A 24,512-nucleotide genomic window follows, 5' to 3' on the forward strand; every position below is an offset into this window, starting at 1 on the left:
TTCGTGCCCTTGTTGTTCTTTCATAGAAGGCTGGCGTAGATATTTTTTAATGGGTGACTGAACGATAAGCTTGTAAAAGCCATGCAGTTTAGTTTGGGTCTGTTTTAAGAACAGTTGCTGTCATCATATTGTTTGCAAAGGCCACCCCCCACAGCAACATGCACATATTACAACAATGTATCCACTTTGATAGATCTGGCTAATAGTCACTGCAGTTGGATCAGTCGAATCTTTATTGGTTACTTCACCAAATGCTTGGAAGATTACGTCACAATATGTATATAGTATCGCATTTATTTTTTTCTATATTACATGAAAACTTTACAGTTTGTATTTCTTCATATACTATATATATATATATTTATATATATATTTATATTCCCCTTTGTCAGCAAAGGAAAAGTAGACATCCATACTTTTAAGGGAAGGAATGCTTCTCAGAAAATATTTAAATGCACTTCAAAGAATTAAATACATCCTCATTTAAAAAAAAAAAAAAAAAAACACATCAGGGGCTTACATTGTACAGGATAACATGAAGGCTCAATACTGATGGTTTCAGGTTTCATTTGTAATGGACATTTACTGCATACAGTGAACAAGCACTTTGTAGTCTTCCATTGTTCACTGTTGGGCATAACAGGCGAGTTTGTTGGCATTCCTTTTCAAAAGCCATTGCAGCACAAATCTTCATAGGGGAACATAACGAAAGGCATAAATAAAAACAATTTGTAAAGTACAGGTGCCACGACCTGATAATTCCATCACAAAGTGAACTTAATTCTCTTCAATTAATTTCATTCTGAGGCAACTAGAAAATGCCACAATGCTTTAAAACATTCCCATATGTCTCTAATGTTGAAATCAAGGAGAGGAGGAATGTAAAGAACAGAAATAAAACATTAAATAAAAATAAAATTGAAGAAAAAAAAAGAAATTATTTGGATTCTGCTAATGGCTACTCTCATCAGCCTTAAGGATAAACACGAAAAACAGTAGTGTCTGTAAGTTTGTCTTTATGGTGAGAGCTGAGGAATATAATGATGTGTAGAGGAAATAGATTACTTAATTCCTCTGATGTCATGAACAAATTATGATTTTACTGATTCAGGGGGTGTGGTAATTTTAAGCCTCCTCTGTGTACTACGCAAGAGAATTACACAAAGCCAGTGATGGTGAGGACCATAATTTAAACCATTCCAAATCAATCTGCCCAAAGAGAGTTTGGTTATTACATTTGTTGATATCAATTTCAGGCACAGACATGTCTAACAACAGCCACAAACTGCGTAAACAAATAATCCAACAAGATGATATGGAATTTTGTAGTTGCTTTTCCCTCCACTACTTGATTTCCTTGTTTGTTCAGTCTTAAAAGCATACAGACAACCATTGACAAAAAAAAAAAAAAAAAAATAGAACAAAATAAAGAACAAACAAAAAAGAACCAACAAACAAAAACCCAGGATACATGACTGTAATAAATTATTATTGTTATAAGATTTCTTTCTCTTGCCATAACATCTTGACAGAGGATGTGCACAGCCAGCGCAGAGCAGAGAGCAGAGCCCTACAGTGTCACAGTGCTTCTCTGTTCACCTCTCCTCTCCTCTCAGTCTACGTTAGCAGGTCAGAGGAGCTGGATGCCAATGACAGCTTTCAGAGAAGCCTCCACCTTCCTCCGGGAAAAAGAAAGAAAACCCCCTCCATAACACCCTTAAAAGCCCAGAGTCAACAGTCTCTTCTGCATGTGCCCATTACCCATGCATAGTCTTTTTCCTCAAACCTGGGAGAGGTTGTGCTTGCTCTGTCCCTTTCTCTCATTCATTCTCACACACACACACACACACACACACACACACACACACACATACACACCCCCTTGGATATTCAAACATGGGTCTCTACCGCTGCCCCATCTGAGAGTTTTCATTTTGAGTCCCTCTGGCCTCCCTCCTGCGCTGGGTTTAGGGTGCAGGCTGAGGGGCGGCAGAGCAGGCCTCCGGGGCGGCGATGTGGAAGACGGAACCGATGCGGAGGAAGAAGCGGCGCAGCACGGCGCGCAGCTCGGGGATCAGGTCGAACTGCATCATCTCACACAGGTGGGGGTAGTAACAGGACGCGTGCGGCTTAAACTGAGGAGGGAGAGAGGGATTGACATTATTCCCAACAGGTGATCCATAGAGGACTTTCTCAGTCAGGCAGCCAACAGTAACCAGAAGTCTTAGAATGTTCTAGAAACTTTAGCACAGTAATAACCAGATGCATAACATCTAAACTAGTTGACTGTTTAGTTTGTGTCCACAATTAAAAAATTCTTAATTATATGGTCTCTTATTAGTCTTTCATTAGGCTGAGCATTCTTTTGGGGGAAGGAGCCAAGATTATCAGGGGTCCAAAGAAAGTAAAAGAAAACCTTTGACCGTTCAAGTGCCTTCTAATTTACCCTCACATCTACCAACAAATGGCAGAGACAGTATCAGAGGCCATATTTTTGGCTCTTTGGGAGCGATCCGCAGTTTGGTGACTTCAACATGAGGCCAGGACAGGCAGGCCTCAAACTGGAACTATAACCAATTCACGGCCCCCTTTACAACTGGAGCACAGAGCCTGATACAGTACCTCAGCACTGCCAAACACATCCGTATGGTGAATGGATGTTTGAAGTTTCATTGATGGGTAAATATGTAAAGGTTTATTTGCATACGTTTTTTAAAACACACACACACCCATGCCCAGCAGCAAGGATCCCCGGAAGCAGGCTATAGAGTTTATTTTTTTCTCTGTGGCTGCACTAAGACGTCACAGGCACGGATTTTTTCCCCTGCAATTAAATGCAAAAAACAGCCGGGGTTTTCCTCTGGCTACGCCGAGCACAATGGACAAGCCCTGCTCAAAGGACCCCGAGGCCATTTCTTTTCAGCCTGCGTAGGGCCGGGGTTCTCTTTCACATCTGAAAGGTCAGTTCTCAAACTCGCTGAGTTATCAGCCGTCTCCTTCCTGTTTGAAGACTAAACACTAGTGGGTCCAGGAAGCAAGTTAAATGAAGGGCTCTCCGAGTGGGAATGCACACTTCACAGACCAATCACCATTTCCCCATACGTGCGAGCACATATGCAAACACGGTGGTAGGGTTCCTTTGCAAACTGACGTGAACGCCAAGTTACGAGAGTGCCTTTTAAAAACACCTTCTTTTTTTGTAACTCATTCAAGATGCCACAGTTTATGTCAGCGTGAAAAAGTGTATTGATTTTTCACTGCTGTTAAGAAATGTTATTTTATCTGTTAATGTGTGCATGTTTGGATGTTAGGGTTGTGGATTGCACTACATTATAAAAGCAATATGAGAAAATGTTTTCAAGAGTATCACAATATGACAGCAATGTGTAACCACCAAAAATGTACATGTATGCATGAATTTCTGTATACGTGTGTGCACACACAGTACCTTATCATCAGGTAGTCGGAGTGTCCTGGTGAGCATCAGAAGCAGCAAGCTGGTCCAAGCCTCTCTGTGACTCTCTGATGTAAGACTGATGAAGTAGCCCAGGGCTTCACTACAGACACTACACGCACACACGCACACACACACATTACTCAGCCTCTCAATAAACCATGAAATATTATTGTATCAATGGCCGTATCATTTACATAATTCAAAACATACATTGCAAAACAGGATATTAAATACATTTCAATGCAAATATCTGCCTATTGAAGCTAGTCTGGGTGTTGTCTTGGCACAGTTGATAAAGCACATTAACTGGTTTCCTTCCTTTTTCTTCCACTGTGTTAGCAAAATAATGAAGTGATAACATAGAAACTCACAGCAGTAAGCGGGTCTGGATGTCTGGCCAGGACTCTTGGAGCTTCTGGTCAGAGTACATGCGGAACAGGATCCGAAGGCTGCAGGCCAGACTGCTGGTCTCCTGCTTCAGCAGGTTGGGCTTTGATTTGCCCTTAAATCCTGTTGGATGGGTTAGTGGGGTCAGGCATTAAATCATTAGATTATTGTTCTAATATTGTTAATAAAAAATGAGTTCTGAGAATCCTGTAGATGGTAACGCAAGATGCTAACTAGACAAAGAACAACTGGTAGACCAAGGTGTCCACACCCCAAAAGGCATGGGTTCAATAACTAGGGAGCACACATATGTAATAACGGAATAATGTATAACGGTTGTTGTAAAATGACCCTGAGGGTAAATCAGACATACCTGCCCTCCAGAGTGCCGTCCTCTGCTCGTTGTTGGAGTTGAAGTCTCGGGCAAAAGTGTGGGACTCCAGCAGGCAGTCGAGGAGTTTGAAAAGATGCTGTGATTGCATGTGCTTGTACATGCCCTGATCTGCCTCCCCCGGCATCTCCTCTGCCTCCTCCAGTGAATCCCTCTGGAGGGGGTTAAGAGATCGCATACAGCCATGAGTTTGTTAGCACCATCACCTTTCCTCATTCATTCTGTTAACAGGATGTACCTTTGTTATATAAAACACAATGCAATGAGGATGTTCTATTTGATTCTGTTCTACCACACAGGTACATTCATGTATAAATTCACATGTACAATGAATTGAAGTTCATTTTGTCAAATAAAAAACATGATTAATCATGTAATGGAATCCATCTTTTTTCCAATCAATTATAAGTTTAGTACAAGACAACATCGATATGTTAGATAGTACATCGTTAGAAGGTACTGAATATGCTCAGGTAGTTTCTCTCTGGACGCAGACCTGTGCTGCTGCCAAATTCTCAGCATCCTCCTTCTTGCTAGTGGTTGGGTAGAAGACGATGTTGTCTATGGTCTGAATCAGTTCCAGCTGTACCACACACTTGATGAGGAGACCAGCAAAGAGCTTCTGGTCAGATACCCCTGCAACAGAGTTCAAGCAAACAATGACTGACCAATGGGACACACAGAGGGAGAATGTAAATTAAGACAGAGACCATAAAGATGAGAAGAAAGCACAAACTAAGATGTGGGAAGCAGATAGATGAAAAAGGAAAAGTATAGAAAGGGAGATATTCTTCAACCTCACAAAGGCTATGGACAGCTAAGGACATTCAGATAGTGGATAGAGAGAATAGGTGAATAAGGACAATGAGTGCGAGATACTCTCAACTTCATGGACAGCTGCAGAGTGTGGTAAGGGACTTAGGGGACAGAGAGAAAAGGAGAATGAGGGTGTGGTCGATGGCTTACTGGTGTGGGACTTGTCCTTCCAGTTCTCATCACTGGCGTTGGACATCTGACTCTGTCCACGTTCTGACAGCGTCCTTTCAAAGCTGCATTGGGACAGGGAGTCTACGTCCACATCCTGCGTGCACACACAGACACACAGACACACACACCCACACACAGCAGAACAAATCATACATGAGGTATTGGGACAGACCATGCGATAAACAAATGGAAGCAGTGTTCTAACTTCAATCATCAGTTTCTCAAACATCAAGTAATAACAGTATGTAGGTGGTATTGATGTCATTCTGGGTGTGACTGGGTGTATTGGTCTCTGAGTGAGTGTGTGTGTGTGTGTGTGTGTGTGTGTGAGTGTGTGTGTGTGTGTGTGTGTGTGTGTGTGTGTGTAGGCAAGTGTAATATTGCCTGTGTAATGTCGAAATATTGTTCTCTCACCATGTGTTTCCCATCTCCCACCTCCTCTTCCTGCCCTGCAGGTCGCCATGTCAACAACCTAGTGGGAAAAGTCATTTCAAACACTCATAAGTAATGCTGAACATTACTGTCAACAGATGCTGTTTAAACATTAGCTGAGTCATAAAAAAAAATAAACGCTTGCAAATATTCATTATTTTCCCACAATGAACTCTTAGAAACTTTGAAATGCAATGCAGCTGGGTGTGAAGCTCTAGTTCTTGACACAGTACAACACCAGCCCTCTAGACATGCATGAACATGGTTCTATCTTACGCATGAGGGCAGGTGGTCTGGAAGATCTCCAGCATGCAGGCACAGGTGACATTCCAAACGTCAGGACTAAACTTTTCCCCGTTCAGGATCACCAGGTTCTCCAGGCAATTAGTTCCTGACCGAGCCAGCTGTTCGTTATCTGCAGGGGGGAGAATCTGGATTAGTTTCTCTCCACACGCAACTGAACTGTAGATCCTTTCCTGTATGCAGTAGCTCCCCACTGAGCCAATGAAAAGGAGCATCTCATACACACTCACTCCCAATTGGAAGGAAATCATTCCTTCCCCACAGCCGTAGACTGACTGGTATGTTGTCGCTGATATGGTCAAATTTGTATATTTGAGGTTCACAAAAAAACCTTGGAAACTGATAGTGACTGTTCTGGAGCACTTCCCTGTAAGGTGAAGACATGCGAGGTGATGGGCCCAGTGGACAGCAGGTAGTACTAGGGTTAGTGATGCCAGGGGCCTACCTTGTTTGACACACCACTGGAGCTGGGTGAAGAGATCTTCAAGCAAGATCTCGCTGAGCGGCTCGTAGAACTGTGTGAACACGTCACAGATGGCGTACAGGGCGTGGTTGCAGGTCGTGGTCATCCACTCCGTCTTCTACAATCACAAAAGGGGAGAAAAGCAATAAAAAGTTAAAGCAAAAATGAAAATACAAAGCTTTGGGGTGCTCTAGACACCATAGCAAACGCATGGTCCAGGAAAAGTGGCACTTCTAAAGTGAACAGAGTGAACCATTTCAGAAAGCTTCCTCTCACTCTCTCTGATCACTGATCTCACCTCAGTTTGTTGCTCTGGCAGCTTCATGTTGTCAAAGATGCGGAAGATAATGCGGAAGAGGTCGTGCCACCAGTGCTTCTCGAAGGTGTCACCATAGCTCTTCATTATCTCAAACATAACCGTCAGACCCCTGCAACACACACACACATTCACAATTTATAAACCATCCATATTTAGGATTCAAGACATTGACATAAATTTCAAGGTCAAAAAGACACACCCACACACAGGTCTTAACATTATGACCCATATTGCCTCACCTGGTCCGCACATCCAGTTTGCAGCGGTTGATGATGCAGGAGAGCTCAAACAGGATGGGAAACCAGCCTCGCACCCACGCCCGGTCACCAGGAGCCACGTTCATGTCGTCACTGGTGTACTCCCTCAGAGCCTGTACGACGGTGCAATCATGAGATCACTGCTCATCTGTCCAAATTATACTTATTCATTTCTATTATTTGGTTTCTGACTTATCGCAATCGATGTCTCAAGTGCTATGTGCTCAAGTGTATTTCTCCTGTACTCTACACAACACCCCTTTATGTGGATGAGGGGACCCCTCTATTTCAAAAGGGGCTTTTTAAGGGAACGTTAAAGTAAAGATGTTCTGTTTTATAGTGGTCAGGCTGTGCTGTTCACCTGTGGCCGGTCAGACACGTATTTGGCGCAGTGGCGGATGAGGCGGATGGCCTCCATGCTGGTGTCTGGAAACGCGGCGTTGCACACAAACTCTGACAGACACTTCACTGCATCCTGGAACGAGTCGATCGCCGCGGCAAAGTGTTGCTGAAAGGTGTTGGCTGAGAAAAGAGGAAGGCGGGAGACAGCGTGAGAAAGGGACAGAGAGGAAACGCCGCCGTTTCCTGTGACTATTGTCAAGGTATAGCCACACAGAGTCAAGAGACGTCAATTGTCACGAAGAAGTAGTACTGACTTTAATATGAAATATATTGAATGACAAAAGGATTCAACCAGGATTCATTCATTTTTATTATGCAATGCATCACTTGCTCTGTTTTAGTTCAGAAACTTTCGGGCAACCTTCTGGTACATGCACAATTTTAATGAGCTAAATAGAACTGATAGGGCTTTTTATTGACATGGGATGAGGGGTTACTTACTGACGATGTGTCCGGTGGTCTGGAAGGCCAGCTCCACGATGGTCTCGTCATGGTCGGAGGCGGCCTGGTGGAACACGGAGAAGATGTTTTTCCAGCCGGAGCGGATGTTGGCGGCCTGAGAGTTCACCATCTGTGCCACACAACGGATCACCATGTCCCTGATGGTGGGGGACCTGCAGGGAAAAACACGGCACAAAAGCTCAATTAGGAAAGTCCAGTTTATTCGCTGTATTTCATGGTTACGTTCATAGAACACCTCCACTGTTTATATGCTCTCCATCTGTAGAACTTTCTTCAAACTCAATTTCACTCTTCTACGCTTTCCTCTTTTTATTCCCCTGCATTAAATGGCGGCCCAGCTATCACAACGTGTGTCTTCTTTTGTCGGTTTTCCTTCGACATACCTGTTCTTCTTCATGATATGTTCGAATGGCCGCAGGAAATCCTTCTGGAAGCGGAAGTTAGCAAGTTCTCCTTTTTCAAGGAATTTCATAGAGAGCTGCCTCAAGGAATCAACAGCAAAGATGGCGACATCCTCATTGGGGTTACAGCCGACCTGCCGAGAGAACAGGTTATGCAGGTCAGGTTACAGGTTATCCTTGAGTCAATACAAGTACCAGTTCCTGTCAAAGAGTGAAGGGTAGTCTTGCATGTGACCACATAAAACATGCCTGACAAGTAAGGTCAGGAGCTCAGTTCCTGAAGACGACATGTTTTCCTTCAGGGTCTACCTACACAATGGCAGTACACCACGACAGGGAAACCTGAAACAGTCTACCCGCAATGGTAGGCTGTAGGTGCTTTTCCACAGCAGGAACTCGCAGGAACAAAATAAATGATAGGTTACATACTTCGCTTGATGAGGTTAGTCACTGAATGAACACAAACAAAACATCAGCTGAAGTATAGGCTTTAATTAATCATACTGGTGCTGGTTTATTCATTTTTCAATTAATTATGAATGCCATGAATGTCATGAGGCCATTTAATCGAGTGTTAGCAACTTTGTAGCAAAATTCAACAGTCTAGAAGCTCTCTGGTTTAACGTCTAATGTTGGTGCCGCCTCACAAGAAACATATCATTACTTTGTTGTGCCTGAAATTGACGTTGAGAGCGAGGAGCAAAATATTAGGCTATGTCGCTTGTGTGTCCGTAGTTGGAAACAGGAAGGCTAAATGGACTGTTCCTGTACACATTTGAGCCATCTGAGTTCCTGCAGTGGAAAAGTGCCTTATACTAATGTAAACAATGTCACCAGAACCTGTGAGCCAGCTGCACGGAGGATAGTAAATATAACAACAGGTCATGTCCGTGTCCTTGAAAAGATTCACACCTGATCTAGCTATTGAGGTTGTGCTAGTGTAGCCATCAGTACCTTATTGAAGTGATCTCCAATGACCTGCCAGATGCGGGACCACTGGAGCCGGATGCGGTTCATGTTGTAGTAGGAGATCTCCACGATCTTCTGCAAGCTGAACATGCGCGGCTGGTGAGCGGAGGCCAGCTCGTCCATGGAGACGGCACACAGCCAACGCACAAAGTCAACTGCAGGGGCAAAGGGAAACGCCAGTAAATACACAAGGACATATACACATCACACAAAGGCTAGATGAACGAGGCTCCAATGAGAGCACTAATAAATAATACATTCATACAGAGTTGTTTATGCATGATTTATATATATACAGTGGGGGAAATAAGTATTTGAACCCCTGCCGATTTCGCAAGTTTGGCCACTTGCAAATAAATGTGTGATCTATAATTGTAATAGTAGGTGTATTTTAACAGTGAGAAACAGAATATCAACAAAAAAATCCAGAAAACTGCATTTTATAACATTTATGACTTCATTTGCATTTGATGCAGAAAATAAGTATTTGAACCCCTAGCAAAACATGACTTAGTACTTGGTGGAATAACCCTTGTTGGCAAGCACAGACGTCAGACTTTTCTTGTAGTTGGTCACCAGGTTTACACACATCTCAGGAGGGATTTTGGTCCATTCCTCTTTGCAGATCCTCTCCAAGGTTGCGGCCCCAAAGCATAATATTTCCACCTCCATGCTTGACGGTGGGGTTGGTGTCATATTCAGCATTCATCCCCCTCCAAACGCGGCAAGTCGAGTTGATGCCAAAGAGCTTGATTTTGGTCTCATCTGACCACATCCTGTCTCCCAATCCTCCTTAGAATCATTCAAGTGTTCATTGGCAAACTTCAGTGTGTTGCCAATGGTTTTCTTGGTGACTGTGGTCCCAGCTGCCTTGAGATCATTCACAAGCTCCCCCTGTGTAGTTCTGGGGTTATTCTGCACCTTTCGGATGATCACCGATACCGCACGAGGGGATATCTTGCATGGAGTCCCAGACCTAGAGCGATGGACAGTTGTTTGGTGTTGCTTCCATTTGCGAATAATCGCACCAATAGTTGTCTGCTTCTCACCAAGCTGCTTGCCGATGGTTTTGTAACCCATTCCAGCCTTGTGCAGGTCTACAATCTTATCTCTGACGTCCTTGGTCAACTCTTTGGTCTTGCCCATGGTGGTGAGGTTGAAGGTGTGAAGTATGATTCTTTGGACAGGTTTCTTTTATACACGTCACCAGTTGAGATCAGGTGTACCTTGAGGACTAATCTGTGTGCTTCTTGGGCACATAACTGGTCATTGGGAGGCAGAATTCTTGCTGCTTGCTTAGGGGTTCACATACTTATTTTCTGCATCAAATACAAATAAAGTCATAAATGTTATAAAATGCAGTTTTCTGGATTTGTTTGTTGATATTCTATTTCTCACTGTTAAAATACACCTACCATTACAATTATAGATCACACATTTCTTTGCAAGTGGCCAAACTTGCGAAATCGGCAGGGGTTCAAATACTTATTTTCCCCACTGTATATATATGGATATTAAGTATATATATATCTATCGCCTTTTCAGTATTTCATTTTTTGAGTATGATTTCATTTTGAATGTGTTATTTGTGTGTGCATAAACCCACACATACCAATAGCATTTCCATCCAGCCTCGTTGAACCAGTGAAAATCCTTTAGGTGGAAAAGAAAAAGCATTATTGATCTAATGTAGAAAAAAAACACAGCAGCGTTCTCCAATAGCAGAGAGAGATTTGAATTACCGGTCCACAGCTACCACCACACTCTGAGAACTGGTCTCTCCGACTGATTCCTGAATGTGGGCCATCTGACGTCTGTCTTGACCTCCCACCAGAGTTCCTGTGAATGAACAAACAAATAAACAAACAAATACACACACACACACACACACACACACACACACACACCGTTGCACATGGCAGCATCACAAAAGACCACAATTTCAACACTCCCTCTGAATGCCCCTTGCACTGTAATATAAAACCTATTACTATACCATAGACATACACTAAATATATGGCTGTTTTATCATAGTGTGGAAACATACACAATGCATATAAACACTTCTCACAGCTTAGGTCTAGCTGGTCTATGTGGCCTCTGGGGAAACCTACCCAGGCCTAAAGGCATGAACTCCTCACTGCCGGAGGGGAAGCCCTTGATGCTGCCCTCCCGGTCACGCACCACGCCGGAGATGTAGCGCGTCTTCACCCCCGTGCCGATCAGCTGGGCCAGTTCCAGCTGGCTAATACAGCGCAGGATCTGCAGCGGGCAAGAGATGAGAGGGACATGAAGTAAGATGGGCACAGGGGAGCTTCAAAAGAGAATCCACTCATTTTGAGAAAAGAGCATCCATCCTCAGTTCCTCAAAACTAAATGATCCAAATTACTGTACACAGGTCATCATCACTGGGCATCCCTTTTATTTCCCACTGTGCAATATAGCAGGACATGCATCACAACAGTGTGTTTTTATATACCTACACCTGAATATTTTTGAACACCTTAAATGCCTTTCAATATGTGACCATGTAGCACTGTGCCCTTAGACCCAGAGCAGACACAGGCCTCTGGCACTGACCTCATGCCAGGAGTTGCCCAGGTGGTTTCCGTCGGTGTGTGCCACGGTGATGAGGGTCTTGATGGTGTCGATGTTTTTCTGCTTCATCTCGGTTATGCTGGAGCTGGCCGTGAGCAGGGTGAAGCGGGCCAGGGCCTGGATGTAGGCATCCCGCTCCAGCTGAGCATAGAGGCAGAGAGGTCACAGCGTCAGACACAGTCATATGCAAGATACAAGCAGCCACACAGACAGACACAGACAGACAGACAGACAGACAAGTCATGGACGTAATGGTCATTTGCTGGTCTTCAGATATGTGGTGCTGGTCCATCTATGGCTAATTCTTCTCTAAAAGAGGTTTCAGCTCCCCTTAAAAGGCTATGTGTTGGGGAACAAGGCACTTCACAGCAGCAATAAGTGAAGGAATACTTCTGGTATCGAAACCTGGTTCAAAACCTGCACTGGCTAAGTGAAAGCAGCAATATTCACACTACAGTAGACATTGGTCTGATGGTTCTGTAAGCTTTGGCAGCAGCGTGGATACTTCCTGCTGACCTGCATGTTGAAGATACAGGCGATCCTGATGGCACAGCGGATTCCCTCCAGGCACAAGCACGCCACCTCCTGGTCATCACAGTCCTGCAGCCCAACACTAAACGCAGCCAGCAGAGGGGTCCAGGCCAGCTGTGCAGAGAGCCACCCACACACACACACACACACACACACACACACACACACACACACACACACACACACACACACACACACACACACACACACACACACACACACCCCCCCCCCCCACACACACACACACACACACAAAAAGAGAGAATTGTCATCATACCCTCTGTGGCAAGGAAAAACTATCCACTGTGAGTTTATTGGCAGATCTTTTTAAATCTACAAAAACTGAAAAGGGGCTCTAAAAAAGGGAGGGGGGGCCTGAAGACTCTCTGACTGAACGAACAGAAACAGTAGCCTGCAGTGTTTCCTTACTGAATAAGTGGTACTTGAACTGAGTGTGTGTGTGTGTCACCTTGAACATGGGCCTGACGTGCTCCAGGTGGGTGGCGCTGAAGAAGGGTGCCTGGGCGTGGCTCACCGCCTCCATCAGGGCTTTGGCCGTCTTGGCCATCTGTTCCATCTCCATATTATACAGCAGCCGTCTCTGCTTCTCACTGGCCACATCTGTCACAAGCCAAATGATGTCACATGATTGACCATCAAAATCCAATAACATGTTCCATGTAGGAGCATCTACAACCCCATGACGGATATAATAGCCATTGCCTACAATATCTCATGTCACTGGTGTGGAAGAGGTTGTGATTGAGTCTCATCTGACTCCTTAACTCAATCTCCGCCATCTCCCCATCTGCCTACACTGTCTTCAAATAAGACACGTAAGCATTCTCTTAGCTCTTGGCTTGGGCTGTGTGAATCCAGCATTTCCTCACTTGATTTGTTGGACTTGGGCGTGATTGAGTACTCTTTGCTCTCCTTCATGCGAATCTTCTTCCCTGCGATCTCGTCATAGATGGAGGACAGGTACTCCTCTGGCAGATCCTTGCTGTCGTTGATGCCCCGGTTCATTTTGATGTACTGCTCTTTGGTCATCTTATTTTTTACCTAGATGGAAAATATAAAACAAATATTTCAAACAATATTTTTTTTTTTATAAATGATAGTTCTGATGGTAGACCATAGTGGTTTGAAGAATGTAAAAAAGGTTGAAATGGCAGAAAGTTCTGGAAGTTGTATTAGGACAGCGTGTGGGATATGGCAGGAAACACTTGACCCAGGTAAAGCAGGGGGACAGACAATCACCTGTGGACTGTGGAGGTCAGTGGTGAGCATGATTATGGAGTAGGCCAGCACGTACGCCGTGTCAGCACTGGCAAACAGCGTCTGCCTGCACGGGGAGAAGAGGAAGAGGAAGAGGAAGAGGAGGAGGTCAGTCCCCTTTCCTACTCAGTGAGCATCAGAGTTATGCAACATCAGGCTTGTTATCTCCCATTAGTAGGGCTGTACTGATTCTGTTCTCATTGTTTTGCTTCATTTTAACATCCACCACTCCATGAAGTCTATTCATGTGTGCTATGCCCAAACAATGTTTTTATCTGGGCCAATCTCAACAAGTTTCTTACAATGTTTTTTGCATATACTGTGGTGTAGTCTTTCATCTGCATTAACCAGCACATAATAGTGTGTCCTCTTATCTCCTATTCACAGTCACTTACCCCTGATTGCACTCTAAGTATCGTGCGGCAAACTTCTCCATAAGTCTGTCGATTTTCTGGGCTTCTCCGGGGAGCCTGAAGCCCTCCAGGAAGGCCCTGAGGGCGGAAACAAAGTCTGTGCCACAGAAGTCCAGCTGGTCCACATAGCAGTACATCGCCTCCTTGTTGAAGCGCACATTCTCCCCCAGGAACTCTCCCACTTGAGTCTGCCGATAAGACAGGTCATAGGTCACTCAGGAGGCTCTCTGAGGTGAACAAAGGCTAAATAACACATGCCGGCTGAGTTGACTCACCGTGTCCAAACGTTCCTCTTGGTGGAGAAACTGGGCTATGTCTTCTGGGGTAGTTCCCAGCATGCCTTGCTCTTGCAGGTACTGGATCCCTCTCTTCGGTTTTTTATTGAAGCTGCCAGAAAATAAAAATAAGCAAAGGATGAGAACAGGACAACAGGTGGTAATAGATAACAGAGACCATAAATAATTAATAATGACTTAATATAATAATGACTTAATCTGCAGCAAGATACACACTGAAGACCCAGACCGGTACCTAGAAGAACGTATACACACATACATACATACACAGACACACACTCACAGCTCAATGCCGTGCTCAATGATCTCTTTCTGCTGCTTGATGACCTCGTACTGCTCAGGGTGGTCTGGCTGGGAGGACGGCACACTGGAGGACACTGTGGAGTCTAGGGAGCTGACGCTGTCCCTGCGGCCTGCCAGGTGTTCCGGAAGCTTCACCTCCACACCCTCCCCTTCTGCAGGGCGCTCCTGACCTGCAGCAAAACACACACACACACACACACACACACACACACACACACACACACACACAGTTAATGATTTCAAAACATTCCATAGAAGACTTTAAAATGGTGCTCTGACTAAGGACCGGGTTCAAAAATCATTATAAAATGGCCAAACAGATATTTGATCAGTGTTGCAACTCTGCAAACATATTCGGGGGATCTAGGTGTGACCAGACCCTCCTCACCTAGATTGGTCTGGAAGTTGGGGTTGACGTACAGGTCTTTACTCCACTCGACCATGCACTTGAGGATAGACACCAGGCACTCCAGCCCCTTCTTACGCAAGCTCAGTTCCTGGCGAACAAAAAAGTAATTTCCTGTGAGCAACCACATTTCCTCCTCATCACAGTGCCTCAGAGAACAACACGAAACGAAGATGCACCTCACACACACAGTTCAAGTATACCGGTAGACAAGGGGGACTAAAGCAACATATCTCAGTATACTGAGTGAGCCTCAGCCTTACTCTTACACATTAGGCATTTAGTATTTCCTTACGGGACTTGAACTCTAACCCTAATCCTAGCACATGAGGTCACATGAGGTCACTGCTGCTCACCTGCAGTGGGGTCATGCCCATTTCCTGTCCACTCCGGCCCATGGCAATCTTAGAGAGGTCGTTCACCAGCCGCTCGAAGATGTTGGCCGCGTTCAAGTCACAGTCGTAGTTCACATAGATGTCCACCACACACTGGGCATCTAGAGAAGAGACACCAGGACGAGAGAGGTGAGCTACTGATGCTGATGCTGCATGAACAGCCCTGATGGAGGGCTTGGTGGAAACAGGAGGGGGATGTGTTTCAAATGTTCAGATGTTGATTTACCAGCACAGATGCGAGTGAGGGTCTGAATGACCATCCATTTGTGCTCAAACGAGCTGCTTGATGTTTCCAAGATTGTGAGAAAAATTTCTCTGAAGAAGACCTGTTAATGACCAAGGTAATGGGACAGAAAAGGAAGAAAGGAAAGAAAAACAGACAATCAGACAAACAGCTCATCAAAAACATCTACTATTTGGTCCAATAACCATCACTTTTGAATTCTTCTCATTTTTACAACCCTCCCTCCACCAATGGGTACCCCATACCTCGATCTGCATCTTGAGGTGGACTTTGAAGTGGGAGAGCAGGGTGAGGAAGATGGCCAGGGAGAGCTCGAAGACCTCGGGCACGGAGGAGACTCCGTTCTTGGAGAGCGCCACGCACAGGTACTGTTTGATGGCGTTGACAAACATCTCGTGCGTGCGGAAGACGGGGCCCGCACCCTGCAAGACGGAGAGCAGCAGCTGCAGAGACACCACCTTAGAGCGCAGCTCATGAGACCTGGAGGGACAGAGAGAGAGAGAGAGATTGAAGGATATTAAAGGAAATCTCTTCTTACATACATCATTTAAAAAACAAATGATCACTCACAAATCTATCTCAGACTTCCAATAAAATAACTCCCCAAAATGTCACCCAATACAAGGGACACATGACTGTGGCAAGAACATTAAAAGAAGGAAACTGCATGGTAACCATGGTGATCAAAGTATGGGGAGATATTATGACAGTTTTCCATTAAACACACTGAGCATTAAAGGTTAATTAGTCATTAAAGGTTAATCAGTCTTAGCACAGGCACGGTGGCAGCGGTGTCTCACTTTGGGTCCGGAGGCCCATCAGCAAGGGGCTTCATGGAGAGCTTGCACAGGGAGCGGAACACCAGGAAGGCGTCCTTCTGCAGGATGTGGGAGAACCGGGCACTAGACTGGCTGCCCTGCAACGTCTCGGCATCCTACAGTTGCAATAAGGAAAAATAAATGATATTTTACACTTTACATTTCTTTTAAAGGGGGATATTCTAGGCCTAGGGCATCCTGACTTGTTTTATTGTCTCATTATCATGGCTTTTCAAAATGTGTTTAGGAAATGTGCCAAGAAAGAAAAAAACCTTATTTTCATTTTTCATTAATGTAAACATTGCAGCATCTTCTCAGCTACTTAAAGCAAAGAACTGCAGTTGAGACAAACACAAAGGCGTGAAACAAAACCCAGTTCATCTGTTCCACTACTCCTATTCATCACTGCCAACAAGAAAAACTGGAAATGTGAACAGACACCACCCTCTTTTAAAAAGGTAATAGTCCAGTGGGATAATTGCTCTCAACACCCACTCCTTCCCTGCCAATCTCACATTTCGTTTAATTTAAAACGTGTCATTTTAAAACGAATCACGGCATACCATGATGTCAGTGGAGGACACAGAGGCACGGTCGTCCACAACGCCATTCATCTGCTGGCTGTCCAGCCGACCAGGAGGAGGCGCTGTGTCGGCTGGCCTAGGCTCTGGTTCTGGCTCTGGCTCTGGCTCGGACTCCAGCTGCTGCTCCACCCCTGGGCAGGAGAATGTTGAAAGGTTGAAAAAGGAGACGAGATGAAGCGCAGTGCAGGAGGTTGACACTTCTCATCTCCACAGCGTACGCCCAGTAAACTTCAGGACACATAATTCATCAAGAGAATGAAATTCTGTTCATATTTTTCAGGGACACAACAAAAGGCTGGGGTGAGAGTAGTAGAAGTTTTTTGTTATCTCTACGCATGCTCAATAAAATGAACAAGGTGAAAGTAAAAAAAGAAAAAAGAAAAAGACTAAACAGTGCTCAGACCATCTAATGATTTAATATCTATTGAAATGGACTAGGCTGCATTTCCGTCGTGCCCTGTTGAGCAAACATCATCATTCATAAAGAGACTATCATTCGGAGTTTCTATCATTCTCTCTCTTACAATGATGGTTGCTCAATGCCGCTTGTCAGCATGCACCTCAGACCCATCTCTGGATCTCTTTTTCAATCAAAATACTGGTACTCCAAACTATTAACCCCCGTCTGTCTCTCACCTCCATCAGGAGGGCCATCAGCATCCCCGCTGGCTGGCTCCTGCTCCTGCTCCCCCTGGGCCTCCCCTGCCGGCCCCTGGGGGGGTTCTGGCTCTGGGTGTGCCTGGGGTTCTCCACCTCCCTCGCCCTCAGGTGCAGGCTGGGCAGCAGGTGCGGCTGGTTCCTCTGACTCTGCAGTATCACATGAAGTCACAGGAATGAGACCTTTAGTGAACCTTTGGCCTTTCATTTACTTACTTGCAAAGATATGTGCAATCAGAAGTATAGAATCTCTCAACACCAGCTCCTGAGGCTTTGGACTACATAGCTAAGTAAATGAGTTCAATCGTGAAGGGGTAACTGCACACTTAGGAAATTTTTTCTGAATAACAGTATGATTTGAATGAACACACTAATGACCTATTAGACAAAGTATACCAATACAAGGTGTGTCGGAGCGAGCGACAGACGTCCCAGCCAACAGCGTTGCTTCAGGAGTACTGATGGGAGGGGTGTATTTGGTTGACTCTTAAGTTAAGTATCAACAATCTTTCGCCAGGATCGAGAACTGAACCTTTAACATCTGAGAGTACATTCTAATTCTGCTCCACCCACCCACTTCTGTTATTGTTCCCTTTTGTACCACAACAGGAGCGGTGCCCTTAACAGGTTCTTCTTCCATCATAATCTTTTTCGCTCACGTCTGGGTTAATACCTGAGGATGGAGCTTCTTCCCTGCTCTGTTCGGCGGTGGACGCACCTCCCCCGTCCTCCTCCTCCCCCTCCTGAGTCTCGCCCTCTTCTGGTTGGCCGTTGAGGGAGGGTGTGTCCTGTGGGGGGGTGGGTGTGGCTGGGAGCTCGGCAGAGCTGGGGGAAGGGGAGGGCTGCCCGTTGTGCTCCGAGGAGGAGTGAGCAGGCCGGGGGGACCCAGAGCCTCGGCTGAGGATGGGTGAGGGGTTGTGGGGATTCAGCTGGGAGCGATCCCTCTCCAACTCCTGGGCCTCCAGAGCCTGGGGGAGACAAATGGTGACATTAAATCACTCACTGCAGTCACAGCAGCACACTAAAGGAATGTCAGTACTGCCTGTATGGGTCCATGGATCTAGGACTCCAGTTCAAAGGGTTAAAAGTACACTAAGGCATCAATAAAACACTATCAAAAATAAGTCTGGACAATTAAATAATAAAACTTCCTAACAATGTATCCTTTGTAGGTCATTTTGCACTCAACAAAAACCTATATGTTTCTAGTAGTATGTGACTGTATGTAAATCATCGGAGCACTTCATCAGGAGTAACAGCTGATGTTTGAATACTTCAGCATTTCATTTTGAAAAGTGTGGCCTTATAGGCAAACCACACACACACACATAGTTATACGGTCTTGTAAGCTGCATCCCATCCGTGTGCCCTAGACTCACTGCCTGGTTTTCCATTCGGGTGAAGATGACATTGAGCATCTGGGTGAGTGTGGCCTTGGCCGTCGTCTGGTTGATCAGGTTGCGGCTGGCCAGGTAGATGTTATAACAAGTGCGCACTGTGAGCAGAATGGAACCCTCGTGGATCTCAATGTGAGGTGAGGTCACTGCAGTAAGAAGAGCCTAAAGAACCGTAGGAGAGAAAAGCAGGAGGGAGAGAGAGGAAGAGGGAGAGAGAGGGGGAGAGAGAGAGAGAGAGAGAGAGAGAGAGAGAGAGGAAGAGGGAGAGAGAGAGAGGGAGAGAGAAAAAAGATAAATGAATGAACAGTTCTATTTAGTAGTACACCATCACTAAAAATGTTTCCAAAGAGTCACTGACAGAACTGTGACACAAAAGGAAGGGAATGCTTTGAGAAAGCAGCATGAAGACAAGGCATATCTAGCATTTACATTGGATGCCCAAATGCAATAAGTAATCATGTTTTTTATCACACACAAGTACACTCTGGAATTATTGTTCTGTCAAAAAAATGTATGGGACTAAGGTTCTACAGTCGAGTGATATTCTGTACATGTTATTCCCCGTAAGAAGCATATTTGTCACACAGTTACAGCTGCCAAACTACAGCTTGGTGTCTTGTCCTTCTAATGTTAGCAGGAGGCTGAGTTTACCCCTCTAAGTAATAACAGACTTCCAGCTCCCGTCACACATAATGAAATCAACAGAGATAAGGCGGCCCTGTGATGTATGGACCTGACCTTTGACCTTTTCACACAGAACCTTATCGTGGCAACACAATTCGGCACACATGGAGGTTATCTCTAACTGAAATCAGGAAATGGTCAGGATTCTCCCCACTACAACATTAAACTAGCTTCTGTATATCTCAGAAATGCTCTTACAGAGAGCAGGTACAAATGCTACTGATGATGATATCTCCATTTGCCTTATAAGAAAATCTGCTTATATTTACATTAACATTTAGTCATTAAGCAGACTCAGATATCATTTTTATCAGCATGTGTGCTTGCTGCATATTAAACCAAGATGTTGATGTTGTTAGCACATCACTATCAGCTGAGCTACAGAAACATATGAACAACAGAAGACCAATACAATTGGGAAAGGACGGCAGAGAGCATGTTTGTACAAAACGAGCAAGCTAACTGAAGTGACATGAGCAGATGCTCGAATGTCTCCATCTCAGGCATGGGGCTCTAAGCAGGCCCAGCAGATCCAACCACCAGACACAATTCTCAGGCGCTGCACCAGGGGAGAGATGTCCACTCACCTTGATGATTTGAAGCTGCACACCCTCATCTGTCTGTGGGCCCTGGAAGCAGTTACAGACGGTCTCCATAAGCCGATCGATCAGCCGCTTCCCTGGAGCGCTGCTGTCTGCGGCATTGCCGGTGATGTGGCCATAGGCTAGAAGTTTCTAAAGGGGGTTATAGAGATTTATGTTACTTCTTAATTTATGAATTCAGCACAGTATCCCAATATTGCATTATACTGTATTACACCATATATCAATAATAGCATTTAGGATGTGCAGCAATCGATTGCTTGTCTGTTATTGTACACATCAACACACATGTATATATAAATAGATGGATAAAGAGATAGACACAGTTAGAACATATATAAATATGTGGTTATAGATACATGGTATGTCCTACTCAGTACCTGTAAGCAGTCCAGGGAGGTGCTGACAATCCGTGGGGACTTGGATTGACATGCCAACTCGAAAGGCAACACATACTTGTCTGCCTCAATATAGTTGGCTCGGGGAGGGACCACAGTGCCATCTCTGCAATGTACAGACAACACAGGTTAACTTCTGATTATGTTTGGGTGCAGATGGAACTCCACTTCCGTCATAATCTTTCACTCAGCCTTTGTTAGTATGATTACTGTTTTTATTTATTGCAACAGGATTATTTTTCTGTGGCACTGATTATGAGAGATCACATGGATGTATCATGCACAGAGAAAAAGACTGTGACAATCTTGTGACAAGGGAAGTGGACTAAATGACACTGGTGTGGAATGGGCCATTCAGAAGGTACTATGGACCAGTACATCACAGCTATAACGGATAGCACCTAGAGCAAATTCCCATTCATACATTGTTCAAGCAGTAGGATTGTGCTCTCCTCTGAGACCGAATCACATGCTCCAGAAACCTCTTTTTCAAAAGCATATCATCTTATTTATTTATAAGGGGAAGAATGAGGTAAACAGATATAATTTAACACAAACAGCTCAGTAACAGAGATAAAAAACAGAGGTGGAAAAGCTAGAACTTACTTTTGTTTTTCAAGCTCAAGTTTTATTTCATCTGTTAAGACAAGGAAGGCAGAAACAGTGTTAATGGAAGGCAAAGCTACATATCTGACACATCAACTCCGTTCCACATGATACTTTCATGGAGTAGGCCTTGAGCAAGGAAAGGCTAGATGTGGACAACAGAAGAAATATCAGAAATAACCACTATGTTGTGACTAAAGGTGTCAATGTTTTTGTTCCATCTGTGGTAATGTGACAGAAAAAAAAATCTTACTAACAGCCAGACTTGTTGGTATTATTCCATCAAGGCTATAAGTGTGTCGTGACTTTGCTGGAAACTGAGCATATCTTATCTTATGATTAGAAGCCTAACACAAGACAATGCATGCACAGTAGATCACTGGCTGGCTGCATACACCAGATCTCAACATGACATGTGAATACCCTTGCAACTGTCCAACAATACCTTCCACCCTCTTATCTCAGAGTAGGAAGACAGTCTTCTGCTTACTCCATTCATAGTCAGCCATGTCCACCCACATCCGTTAGCTTTACCCATGAAAGCAGGACATACAGTTCTGATGAAATCACTGTTGCAACAGCCATAAGCTTTGCAATGGTTAAAATGTAGTTTCCTGAATGTACAATATGACTTGGTGGTGACTGTTCTGGATACTCTCTAATACTTCATAGAGGTGCAGAAAATTCAGAACTCATAAATTTGATTTGAAAATACTATTTTATTGAGTTTTATATAATGCCTATAGCTCAGCATCCGCGAATCAAGGAATCTACTCGGCAAAAGTAAACATCTGACCCCGGAACTGAGTGCCAACACTAAAGAAGTGAGCAAACATTATGAGCACAATGTAGACAGAAGTGACCCATAAAGGTGCTCCTGCATGCACTTCAAGTTAAGGCCTTGATGACAACTGGTCATATAAACCAATAACAATCCAGAACGACTTATTCTTGTCATACCATGTTCGATGAATGGCCAGAAAGTAAGTTTGTAGATTATATAGCTTTGCCCACCATAGAGCAAAATCAAAGCAATTTCGAGCACCGATGAAAGTATAAGTCGTTTAGGAGTTTAAAAATAAAATGCAGTGGCATTCATGGAAACACTAGGTGACCAAGTTTAGGCAACCAGAGACGACAGTCCTGAAACTCTGTAAATAATGAATAAACCATCAACACTGACGCGCCAGTCAATGTTTATTGAGTGTACGGCCACTCTAAACTCCCGGAAGCACTGGAGCATCCTGACGTTACTGCAAACTAGAATTTCAAGCAAAACAACTCGCCATGTGTACTGAAATAAATGAACTGTCAAAGCTTTCACATATGTCAAATTTTCCACTTATTGATTCTCGATATATTGAGAACACCCCCATTAATCACTTTTTTTTTAATAAAAGTCCGACTTTGAATGCCACGTAACACCCTTTCATGCTTGGTTAATAACTGGTGCACTTGGTAAGACATGACAGATAGAGAAACAAGGTAAATCGTCAATGACTGATCTGTAAAAACTGGCGCTTTAATCCCAACGGATACGTCAATCAGATCTGGTGTTCAATGTCTACCTAACTAGAAAGCAAGGTAATGTCGGGTTAAAACTACGAATCTTCCTCGAATGTACATATCACCACAAACGATGGCAACGACTAATCAATGGATGGGTTAGCTAGCTAGCTACGTATTGTTTTATAATTGGTCAAACAACGTCAGCTAAGAATATAGCTGCATCGCCAACTTGGATTCACTAACAAATTGAAATTTTTTACAGATTCTGCGACTAAATCAAACCAGAGGCTTTAAAACTTTATGTTTCTGACAAATGTACTGACGAGAAATGGCTTTCTAAAACCTAAGGCCACGACACAAAACATAAGCCGGATGGGCCAACAATGACAACTCATCAGGGAAGAGAATTGACAACTAAAGAGAAAAACACGTTGACAGAACCCTACAATAAACGTGATGGTTGGCAAATCCTGCTATTGGTTTCACAGAAACCTGTGGAATTAACTGACTGTGTTGAACTGCATAAAGTTAGCAATAGCAACCGAGCTATACAGCAACAACCCATCATAAAAAGCTAGCTAACCAGCTAGTTAGCATAGCCAGCTGGCTAATTATCAGGGGGCGAAACACAGGGATCGTAGCTGAATTTGACACCGTGAGCAAAAATGTCAAATAGAGCAGAGCTCTGGGGGAAAACAACACTACTCACCAAGAGCTACTTGGCAAGCTTTTCGCAGCTGGTTGTGCTGGCTCCTTTTCACCTCCTTATCCGCCAAGATTTTTTCCAGTGCCCGAGACAGAAACATGCTCTTGGTTTTAGTGCTTTCTGTCTGCTTCTGCTGTCGTAGCTGTTGTTCGAGGCTGAGCTGCTGTTTCATCTCTTGACCAAACTGCAGCTCCCTCAGGCCGTCATTGTCGGCCTGGCCCTGCACAGGAGCAGGTGTCGGAGTGTCAAAACAAAACTGAGCAGAGGGTGCTAGTCGCTCAATCCGAGATGTTGAGCGCTGCTTTCTCAGCACTGCGTCGCCATGTTGGTTACACGTCATGTCACGTCACGTGATAATCAGGAGCATTCGTTGACGTTTTCATTGACGAAGTGTAGCAATGGGGCCCTACAAGTGCCGGCTGAGGGCTAACCAATATCCTCACATATATTAAATTAGTATTTCAACTGACAGATACGGTACCAGGCAGAGGTCGTTGGCTCGATGAGCCTGATTAAACTTCGAACACAAGGAATGCAAAGATGACCTCCTGTACATAGCCTATTGCGCCCTGCACTTCTGTTAATAAAAGCAACAGTCTGTAAGATAAAAGATACATAACAGATAAACAAAAAACACGGAAACAATAGCCTACTGAATACGCCTGAAATACAGATGTCAACCAAAAAAGTAGGGTGGTAGATATATTAGGTTATAATTACTCTCTCTCAGACACGCGCGCGCGTTACAGCAATAGGTCTATAAATGTTACCTTGTAGGCGGTTTTGCCCGAATGCTCCTGTAAACTACACACAATTTTGAACTTCTCAAACCTGCTCAGCATGTTTTCCTCCTATA

The 24,512-nt window shown here is 44.3% G+C and overlaps 1 protein-coding gene across 2 annotated transcripts; it reads right to left on the reverse strand.

Moving 5' to 3' along the window:
- Window positions 1-213: 213 nt before the first annotated feature.
- Window positions 214-24,328, reverse strand: arfgef2 (ADP-ribosylation factor guanine nucleotide-exchange factor 2 (brefeldin A-inhibited)). Of its 2 annotated transcripts, XM_031566740.2 has the most exons (40): window positions 23,660-24,327; window positions 21,442-21,472; window positions 20,818-20,941; window positions 20,423-20,569; window positions 19,134-19,313; window positions 18,597-18,722; window positions 18,428-18,566; window positions 17,734-17,904; window positions 17,077-17,228; window positions 16,496-16,629; window positions 15,941-16,175; window positions 15,678-15,777; window positions 15,413-15,552; window positions 15,039-15,147; window positions 14,631-14,820; window positions 14,327-14,438; window positions 14,034-14,239; window positions 13,621-13,705; window positions 13,251-13,422; window positions 12,830-12,981; window positions 12,346-12,474; window positions 11,812-11,970; window positions 11,345-11,492; window positions 10,973-11,069; window positions 10,843-10,883; window positions 9,216-9,385; window positions 8,244-8,395; window positions 7,840-8,012; window positions 7,358-7,518; window positions 6,979-7,109; window positions 6,719-6,848; window positions 6,403-6,538; window positions 5,931-6,069; window positions 5,637-5,694; window positions 5,202-5,316; window positions 4,732-4,871; window positions 4,218-4,389; window positions 3,829-3,967; window positions 3,449-3,566; window positions 214-2,135 (listed from the first exon to the last, which is right to left on the reverse strand). In XM_031566740.2, exons 1-40 carry the CDS (start codon window positions 23,994-23,996, stop codon window positions 1,968-1,970), a joined length of 5,718 nt encoding a protein of 1,905 aa, XP_031422600.1. In that variant the 5' UTR covers window positions 23,997-24,327; the 3' UTR covers window positions 214-1,967. The 2 variants fall into 2 exon arrangements, with proteins under 2 accessions (XP_031422600.1, XP_012676167.2); XM_012820713.3 differs by having other exon boundaries at window positions 18,428-18,722; window positions 23,660-24,328.
- Window positions 24,329-24,512: the final 184 nt, after the last annotated feature.

This window comes from Clupea harengus, chromosome 4 (genome assembly GCF_900700415.2).
Source record: "Clupea harengus chromosome 4, Ch_v2.0.2, whole genome shotgun sequence".
Classification (NCBI taxonomy): domain Eukaryota; kingdom Metazoa; phylum Chordata; class Actinopteri; order Clupeiformes; family Clupeidae; genus Clupea; species Clupea harengus.